The sequence below is a fragment of the Bison bison genome, unplaced genomic scaffold, assembly GCF_000754665.1.
Source record: "Bison bison bison isolate TAMUID 2011002044 unplaced genomic scaffold, Bison_UMD1.0 scf7180017864483, whole genome shotgun sequence".
NCBI classification, from domain to species: Eukaryota; Metazoa; Chordata; class Mammalia; order Artiodactyla; family Bovidae; genus Bison; species Bison bison.
In genome coordinates this window covers 3,090,426-3,100,640 of record NW_011495043.1, presented here as the reverse complement: position 1 = coordinate 3,100,640, position 10,215 = coordinate 3,090,426, and the positions used below count along the sequence as shown (strand labels likewise).

At 37.3% G+C, this 10,215-nt stretch overlaps 1 protein-coding gene across 1 annotated transcript in view; it reads left to right on the top strand.

The window, feature by feature from the left end:
• ADGB (androglobin) overlaps positions 1–10,215 on the top strand; it is a 190,793-nt gene that overhangs the window by 18,190 nt on the left and 162,388 nt on the right. Inside the window, exon 2 of the mRNA XM_010862563.1 lies at positions 7,657–7,813. Coding sequence (XP_010860865.1) covers positions 7,657–7,813 — 157 coding nt within the window. The remainder of the gene's footprint in view (positions 1–7,656; positions 7,814–10,215) is intronic.

Here is a 10,215-nt window from a genome sequence, read left to right as displayed (position 1 = left end):
CCCCCCACACTGCATGGCATGTAAGATATTAATTCCCCTACCAGGGGAAAGGCAGAGTCCTAACCACTGGACCTCCGGGGAAATCCCAACAATCCTTGATCTTTTAAAATACATTCATTTTTAAGTATTTTCCTACAAAGTCCACAGTTAGTATTATTCCTAAAGAAAATTCAGGCACACTGGTATCTGTCAGAATTCCCTCCCTTTCCCATCTCTTTTATTTTGGATACTTTCAAAAGCATGAAGTTGTTACTATCATTGTTTGTTTACAGGAAATAACTTTTTAAAATTTTACCAAAATATTACAGTGATTCATTTATTTACCACTGCAAACTTGTATTCCACACTTTAGTTCTAGATTCATGTCTACTTTCCTGAAGGTAAATCCTTCATTTTTTTTTTTTTTTTTTTGAGTGGCGGAAAATAAATGTTTCTATCTCGCTTTTGACTAAGAGCTTAATTGGGTCTTAATTCCAAGGTTGACAGTTATTTTACCTCAGCTTAGAAGACATCACTTCACCGCTTTATATTGTCTACTGTTTGCTGTCAATTTGAGTGTACTTTATTTTTAGGTAACTGCTCAAATCTTCAGATTCTCATTTTCAGCATTGGCCTATAATTTCCAACTGATAAACCTAGATTCAGAAGTCCATCTCCTGACTTCTCACTTGTGCTTTGTTATTGGTTGATGTGTTTTTTCCAATCTGAAGACATGTCTTTCTCAATTCTGAGCATTTTTCAGCAGTAATATCATAAAATATTTCTCCTAAACACCCTCCCCCACCCCCCACCATTTTAACCATTTCATCCTTCTGAGAATGATCTACTTGTCATTTCACATTTTCTCTTTATCTATCTATGCAAGAACTAGATTTGTTTTTAAATTTTACCTTCGAAATCATTAGTCCTCTTCAGCCTTATTTAGTCTACTCTTTCAATATCTGAAGTTTTCATTACTAAAATTTTCCAATGTCTATTTTTTATATTGGTCTTTTTTTGTTTGTTTGTTTACTTGTTTAGTATCTTCTTGTTCTCACTGTAAGGCAGAAACATTTCTTTCTTTATCTCTTTGGTAACTCTAAATATATTCATTTTAAATATCTTTTAAATCTGTTATAGTATTTATCTTTCCTTGAATATGATTTCCTGACTGTCCTTTGAGTTTTAAGTTTCCTTCTTTCTTTCTTTTTTTTTGCTTTGTAATGTTCATATTTTGTAGATATTTTAAGCTCACGCATGCCATTTTCTGCCATTAGGTTTGAATGGTTTTTAGGATGTGTCTCTTCCCACCCATTCTGACATTCTGCAGGGATGCTCTAGTGAAAAGGACAGGCTAGTTGCTACATTATTAAACTACTTTCCATCATGTTTTAACAACACCTTTACTTCCAGTCAAGTCTTTCCATGGGGAGACTTTTCTCCCGTGCATGAAGTACTATTCCTAGTACCCCATCCATAGAGGTAGAGAGCCACTCCATCCCCATTTTTTCCCTTTTGGCCAGCCTATTTCCTTGTGGAATCACAGGAATTGATGTATTGTTTCCTACACCATAAACTGTAGGGGAGTTATTCCAGACTTAGTTCAAGGCTGGAAGCTCATGAATACTCTAGCCACTTGCGCCTGCACGCTCAGTTGCTCAGTTGTGTCCAATTCTTTGTAACCCTATGGGCTGTCACCCACCAGGTTCCTCTGTCCATGGGATTCTCTAGGCAAGAATACTGGAGTGGGTTGTCATTTCCTCCTCCAGGGGATCTTCCTGACCCTGGGATTGAACCCATGTCTTCTGCATTAGCAGACATATTCTTTACCCCTGAGCCACCAGGGAAGCCCACTCTAGCCACTTGCTCATTCAAGAAGCCTATTTCTGGTCTCCTGACATTTGCAGGGTGAATTCAGCTTTTTTTCCAAAATAAACTTTAAAACTTACTCAACTCCAGTTCCCAGTACCTGCTTGTGGATTACACTATTCCAGTCCCCAAACCACCACTGGAAGTTCTTTCTGTAATTAGACCATTAACTTTTTAAAAAATTTGAGATACGACTGACATATAATATTATATTAGTTTCAGTTATGAACATCATGATTTGATATTTGTATACATTGTGAACGATCACCACAATAAGTCTAGTCAACGTGTCACAGTACATAGCTGCACATATTTTTCCCTGTGACGTGAATTTTTAAGATCTACTGTGTTAGGAACTTTCAAAGCTGCAGCAGTGTATTATTAACTACAGTCACTATGTTAAATGTCACATGGTTGTGACATTTACTTTTTTTAGAAAGTTTGGACATTCTGATCATTTACATCCATTTTGCCCATCCCTCACGCTCTGCCTCTGGCAACCAGCCACTCACATTTTTAATAACTTTCAATCGTGATCAGTTCATTTTAGTAATGAAATATATAATTATTTTAACACCTATGTGGGTGTTGCCCACTTTATATATCATTTTCACGTCAGATGTCTGACTTGGCTTTCTGTTGTAAATTTGCTTCTTTTGTGTTGGCTCTCTTTTCCCCAGGAGAACCTTTACATTTTGTATTTCTGCTCTGGAAACCAGTCCCTTGCCTGACTTTCTAGAATTTTCTTCCCTCTAAACATTTGTTTCCTTTGAAATATCATTTGGCATTTGGAATATATATAGGGTCCCAAAGAGCCAGACACGACTGAGTGTCTGAGCATGTTTTATATTATAAACAATCCTTGTTGACTTTTACTAATTTATTTTTAAAACAATAAATTTCCACAGATATGTTTTGTTTATAAATTGCTAGCCTCTCCTAAAAATCATATACTGCTGCTAAGTTGCTTCAGTCGTGCCCAACTCTGTGCGACCCCAGAGACGCCAGCCCACCAGGCTCCCCTGTCCCTGGGATTCTCCAGGCAAGAACACTGGAGTGGGTTGCCATTTCCTTCTCCAATGCATGAAAGTGAAAAGTGAAAGTGAAGTCGCTAGAGACCCCATGGACTGCAGCCTACCAGGTTCCTCCGTCCATGGGATTTTCCAGGCAAGAGTACTGGAGTGGGGTGCCATTGCCTTCTCCGAATCATATACTAGTATTGGGTATATTGTTATATGAATAGAGTAACCCTGCATATATCCCTGATTTTTTCAGGGGCAGGTTTGATTTCTTTGCATGTTTCAATTGTTTTTAATTTATTTCCCAAAAGTATCAGTTCCTAAATCTTCAAAAGTCCTGGGTTACTTCTGTGTTTAAGGATTATCTTATTCTCAGAAATGATGAAATCAGGAATAATGGGCTTTGAATATTTTAAAGGATCCCAACTATTCTAGAACAGTAGGTACATTCTGGCAATGATATTCAAAGGCTCACTGTGCTGAAAGTTTCAAAAGCAACAATTGTATACTATCATTCAAAGCCTATGGTATATTTGACATTGGGCTGTATTTGACCACTGCTTGTACTGTGTTTAGCACAATAGGGGAGCTACTGAGCTGGTATAAAATATCTCTAATGAGATTCTTTCTATGTGATCTTTAATATAGATGGAAATAAATTTGACATGTTACAAGGAAAGTAGGCCAATTAGTGATAAGGCTTAACAGCTTAAGGGAGGGAGCCAGTATATATTTACTTACACTTGACAGAATGAAGAGGAAAGCAAAACATAGTCTCAATAGAACAGTTATCTTTTTAAATTAAATCTTCCTTTTACAAAATGAGTTTTTAGGGTTTTTGAACTTCTTAAATGAGGTAATCTTACCATGGTTTTAATGGATAAAAAATTGCTAATTTCTTTTTATCTGTAAGGTTGTACCAACATTGAGTAAAACAGGTACTATAATACACTAATTTATACCTTGATTTTTAAAAATTAATATTGTGAAAAATTGCCCCTTTTCCCTGATAACTATCATAGTCATCCTTTTCATATTTTCTTACATGCTACCTAGAACCACCCCTTTACAATGTATGTATTATCAGACTTTCTTTTCCAGCAAGATAGTGGATTCCAATTTATAAAAATAATAACACCTAGAAACACATACATAAAGAAATACAAATGTTCAGGATCCAGAAATAAGAAGGGAACTGAAAGTCAGAATGATGGCCGGATTGCCAGGGAAGGCTTATCAGTTTATGAAAGTGGAACCTTTTGTTTAAAAAGATATAAGGTAAGATCTTGATCCCCAGAGGAAAGGAAACACTCCCACCTTAGATAAAGGCATGGCTTTCCAGTTTAATCCTCTATAAGAAGGTGAATGAGAAAATCCACCCAAGCACAGAGAGACTGATATAGAGAACTAGTGCTGATTGCTAACTTTAACTAACATAAAGAGTGGGTTCATCTGCATCATCCCAAATTGCAGATAGTGACTGCAGCCATGACATTAAAAGACGCTTGCTCTTTGGAAGAAATGCTATGACGAAACTAGATAGTTTATTAAAAAGCAGAGACAACACTTTGCTGACAAAGGTCTGTCTAGTCAAAACTATGGTTTTTCCAGTAGTCATGTACAGGTGTGAGAGTTGGACCTTAAAGAAGGATGAATGCCAAGGAATTGATGCTTTCAGATTGCTGTGCTGGAGAAGACTCTTGAGAGTTCCTTGGACAGCTAGGCAATCAAACCAGTCAATCCTAAAAGAAATCAGTCCTGAATACTCATTGGAAGGACTGATGCTGACGCTAAAGCTCCAATACTTTGGTCACCTTATGTGAAGAGCCAACTCACTGGAAAAAAACCCTGATGCTGGGAAAGATTGAGGGCAAGATGAGAAGTGGGCAACAGAGTATGAGATGGTTGGATGGTATCATCAACTCAATGGACATGAGGCTGAGAAAACTCCAGAAGACAGTGAGGACAGGGAAGCCTGGTGTGCTGCAGTCCGTGGAGGTGCTGAGTTGGATATGACTTAGCAACTGAACAACAACCACACGCACTCACCGCTTTTCTCAGTTTTCTGTTTGTTTGTATTTTTTTTTTCTTCTCTTTGTACATGGAGTACTAGGGCAGGTACACAGCTGCAGTAACTGATAGAATATTGGAATGTTTTTATATTGATTGGTGAGTAGCCTTAACAATAACCTCACCCATAGCCCTGATCCCCAGACTTCTCTGATTCTTGCCCTGGGTCCCTGTCCCACCTGTGGGCTTTATGTCCCCCACTCTGGTACTTAAAGAATAAATGTCTGTCGGAGCTGCTGGCTTTGAAGACCCTGATCCAGCATTGCAGAGATCATCTGTTTAGATCAGTTAATGCTCATTTCCTTCCCAATTGTTAGGCATTTTGAATAGCATCCCTGAGAGTGCCTCTTCTTTGTGTATGATTTGGTAATTTCACCAAGTTTTAAAATGTTAGATATCATTTAAATGCTAATGATTCTCAAATTTTCACTTTTACTCTTTCTCCCAAACTTCAGAATGCTATATCTACCTACCTATTCAGCATCTCCATGGATGTATGATAAACATCTACAATGCAACTCATTCAAAAGTGAAATATTGCTTTATTTCCTACCCCAGTTTTGTCCCATCCCATAGTCTTTTGTCTTTCAGGAAATATCAATTCAGTCAGCTTGCTCTACCTTTAAAATACACACTAGGGACTATTTCTTGCCTCATTTACTGTTACCAACCTGGTCCAAACCACAACCAGCTCTTACCTGTTACAGCGCGCCCTCCAAGTTGTCTCTTTCATCTCCTTTAGTCTTTCCTAAACACAGCTACAAGAGTGATTAGAAAATTTCAGTCACGTCATGTCATACCCCTGTTCAAAGCCCTCCTTTGGTTTCCTGCCTCACTCAGACTAAAAACCCTTGTACTTCCCTTTGTTTGGATCCCCATTATTATCTTTGCCCCACCTGTTACCTCTCAGAAACCTTCTCTTTCTAAACCCCTCTTTGGTCACACTGATTTCATTATTCTTCAAATAAACTGAGATGCTCTTTGCATCTGGAATACTCTTCCTTGTTTGTGGAACATTCTTCCCATAGGTATCCACATAGCTTGATCCTTTATTTTCTTTCACTATTTACTTAAACATTATAAAATAGACACTTTACATGACCACCATATTAAAAATTGTGCAAGTTAACTCCTCAGGTTCCCTTTCCTATTTTATAATTCTTTTTAGTGTTTTTCACTTTATACTAATATTATTTATTTTACTCAATTTACACTGTTTATTATGTGTCTCCACTGCTAGAGTCTGAACTCAATAAGAGTAGAGATTTAAGTCTGGTTTGTTCACTACTTATCCCAGAGTCCAGAGCAGGGTTCCAGCCTCACAAGTAGCTAAAACTCAAATAGTTAAAGAGATGCCTTTTTTAGATTTTACAATTCATTAAAATATAGAAAAAGCAAAACCAGAGGTTTAGAGATAGGAAAACTCCAGTATACTAATGGTGAGAGTATAAGTCCAACTTTCCTGTAGAAAATTAGTCAAAATATACATCACAAATTTTCAACATGCAAGTATTTTGATGCAGTAAGTTTCCTTATTAAAATTTGTCCTAACAAAATGATAATGTGTGCAAAGATTTGGCAAAAGGGCAACCATCACTGTCTTGCTTATAATTGGGAATAATTTAAAAATTAAAAGCTTCAAATTTCCAAATATAGAAAGTTAGTTAAATGAAAGACAATATATCATACAACAGAATATTATGCAATCATTAAATTAGTATATAGATATGTAAACACTTATTTGCATGGAAACTATCAACAGTGTACTGATAAGTGGAAAAAAGCAATCTATAAAAGAGAACATGATGAATAATGTCATTTTTAAAGAAAGATGTATATCCTTGTACATTAATCTGAGGAGATGAATAATTTTTAATGATGTGGTTTCTAGAATGATGTGGGTATGCCTTTCTTATTTATCTGATTTGTATTTCTAAATTTCCTTTTAAAATGATGACCATAGTTGACTTTTTATATTGGGAAAAACCCAAATTGTAATTGCACTCTTCTTCAAAAAGATATTACTATAGCTAATGTATTACTATTATACAAGTAAAGGATTTTGGGGGGGTATGAATTATATGTAAAAATTCCCCCTGATAGACTTCCCTGATGGCTCAGTCAATAAAGAATCTACCTGCCAATGCAGGAGACCTGTGTTCAATCCCTGGGTTGGGATGCTTACCTGGAGAAGGAAATGGCAACTCACTCCAGGATTCTTGCCTAGGAAATCCCATGGACAGAGGAGCCTGGTGGGCTATAGTCTCTGGGGTTGCAAGAGTCAGACATGACTTAGCAACTAAACCACCACCATTGCCCTTCATTGTTATTCCCCTTCTATGTTGATGATAAATGTCCTGCCTCAGAAAGTAAGGACTTGTTCAGTTGCTAAGTCGTATCTGACTCTGCAACCCCATGGACTGCGGCACACCAGGCTCCCCTGTCCTTCTCTATCTCCTCGAGTTTGCTCAAATTCATGTCCATTGAGTCAGTGATGCTATACAGGAGCTAATGCTCAAAATTTGCTCACAGAATAATCTCTTTGTGGTATTTCAGTCTTTAAACCCTTAACATGTGGAAGTTGTCTATCTACAGGTATGACTATTGAAAAGTATGTTTAATGTGTTTGCTAATAAGATAATTAAATTTATTTCATGAAATTATCTAGTATTTTACCTCAGAGATTTGAATTCAAACCCCCTCCCCTCTTTATCTCAAGTCAGTATGCTTTTGGCAGTAATGTACAACCATCTGAACAGAAGAAGGGGAAATTTCCAATCTGGCCAGAATGGAGCGAAGCAGACATAAATGCCGAGAAGTGGGATGCAGGCAAAGGTGCAAAAGAAAAGGACAAATTGGGGAAGAGCCCTGTACTTGTAAGTAGACTTGAATGTGGCTAGACTTCAGTTTGGTTTTTGATTGTAAGTGGAATAGGATTTGTTAACGTGTGCGTGTGCTCACTCTTCTCCACAGCCTCCACTGAAAAGAGAAATTTTGTCTTTGTCCACCTTGACTCCACTCATCCTACCTTGTCTCTCCAGGTCTTTAGTTCTGAGCTTTGGTGAATTGCATTTAAGTAAATGGGAGGAGAGAAATGACCAAAAATTCATAAGAATGAAAGAAATAGAATAAGCTAGCTAGTAGATTTTGAGACTTGGGAACCAGGTATTTAGAGATGTTGGTTTAGGAAATGAGAAGCCCTCACAAAATTGTGAGCTGTTATGCAGAGATTATAGGGAAGATAAATTTTTAAGAGATGCTACAAGGTAAAAATTGAATCCCTCTTATATCTGTACCCCAAGATATTTTGGTTAAAATCTCTGTCACTCTTCATTTGCCTGTGACTTTTTATAAAATATTTTTTTTTAATATGGATCATTTTTAAAGTCTTTATTGATTTTGTTTCAATATTGCTTCTGTTTTATTTTTTGCTTTTTTTTGGCCACGAGACGTGGGATCTTAGCTCCCCAACCAGGGATCAAATCTGTACCCTGTGCATTAGAAGGCAGTGTCTTAACCCCTGATCACCAGTAAAGTTCCTACCTGTGACTTTCAAACATGGTGCATCCCTGAGATTGGAGCTGAGAATTGAGTTCCTACAGTTTCCAGTTAAATTGCTTACTTAAGAATATTTATTTCCAAAAACCTCTTTGTAGAAAATACTAGTCTGGGTTTCATTTAAAATGTGGCCCATTTATTTGATGCAGTAATTCATTCAACAGAAGTACTTTTAGAACACAGCACAATTTTCAAGACACAAAATTGCCGTAATGGCTAGGTTGAACTCTATTGTCTTTATTCGCAAAGAACTCTCAGAAATGGTACTTATTAGCATTTACATTTTGTGCACAAAGTGCAGAATCACAAACTGCATGATTCGTATCAGTAATTTGTTTACATAAAAGGCAGTCAATATAATTAATTGCTGACGTTGTTAGCATTTGAACAATTTCAAATAACAATATGTGAGACAATGTATTCTTTGTACCATACCTAAAGTAATTATGAAATGTTTAGATGCAAGGGACTTTTGAACTCTCTGGTTCAAATGAAAATGGTCATGTTTTACATATTTTAATAGAAATTCAGATCTTATAGGGATTGTTTGAGAATTCTCATCAGCAAATAGATTTTGCAAATTCTCAGTTGAGCAGCTGAGCACTGGAAAAGATTCAGGGATAAGTCATTCTAAATTATAAAGAAGCAATGGGGAAGAGAAGAACAGAGTACCTGAAAACTCTGAAATAGGAAATGAGATACAAAATAATATTTTAAGGACCTTACAATAAAAGCATGCTTTTATTAGATGATTGTGAAAAGTTCTCGCAAATCTCTGGAAGGTCAGGTATCGAATTCTGGAACTTTTCAATAATATTGAAACAAGCGTAAGTCTATTGGAAGAAAATTTATCGAAAGAAAATCATTGAGACTGGAGTGGTAATAAGTGTGCTGGTCACTTGATGTTCATTTTATTTGGGGGTAACACATAGGACTATTGCTGGATGCTGTATGAAACTGCATGCTTCGGGAAGCCCTCCCCTCATACTACTGCTGTTCCAGTGGAACTTGACATTTCAGAACCTAGCCAATACCACATTCTTCCAATGCAACTTTCAGAAGGTAGGAAAGCACAGCTCAAACGCCGGTTGTTATGGCAATGCAAAGAGGTGCCATCCGAGATAGAACCCTGCTTCCCACCCCCAGTTCTGTTCCACAGGCTCAGCATTCATGGCTCAGGGAGCAACAATTTCTCCACTGGAGTGAGTCCTGGACACTCCAAGCCTTGTGATTGCATTTCTATAATATGGTGGCACATAAACTCATTCCAATCCTAAAGAAAGGCAATGCCAAAGAATGCTCAAACTACCGCATGATGGCACTCATCTCACACGCTAGGAAAGTAGTGCCCAAAATTCTCCAAGCCAGGCTTCAGCAATACATGAACCATGAATTTCCAGATGTTCAAGCTTGTTTTAGAAAAGGCAGAGGAACCAGAGATCAAATTGCCAACATCCGCTGGATTATCGAAAAAGCAAGAGAGTTCCAGAAAAACATCTATTTCTGCTTTATTGACTATGCCAAAGCCTTTGACTGTGTGGATCACAATAAACTGTGGAAAATTCTTCAAGAGATGGGAATATCAGACCACCTGACCTGCCTTTTGAGAAACCTGTATACAGGTCAGGAAGTGACAGAACTGGACGTGGAACAACAGACTGGTTCCAAATAGGAAAAGGAGTACGTCAAGGCTGTATGTTGTCACCCTGCTTATTTAACT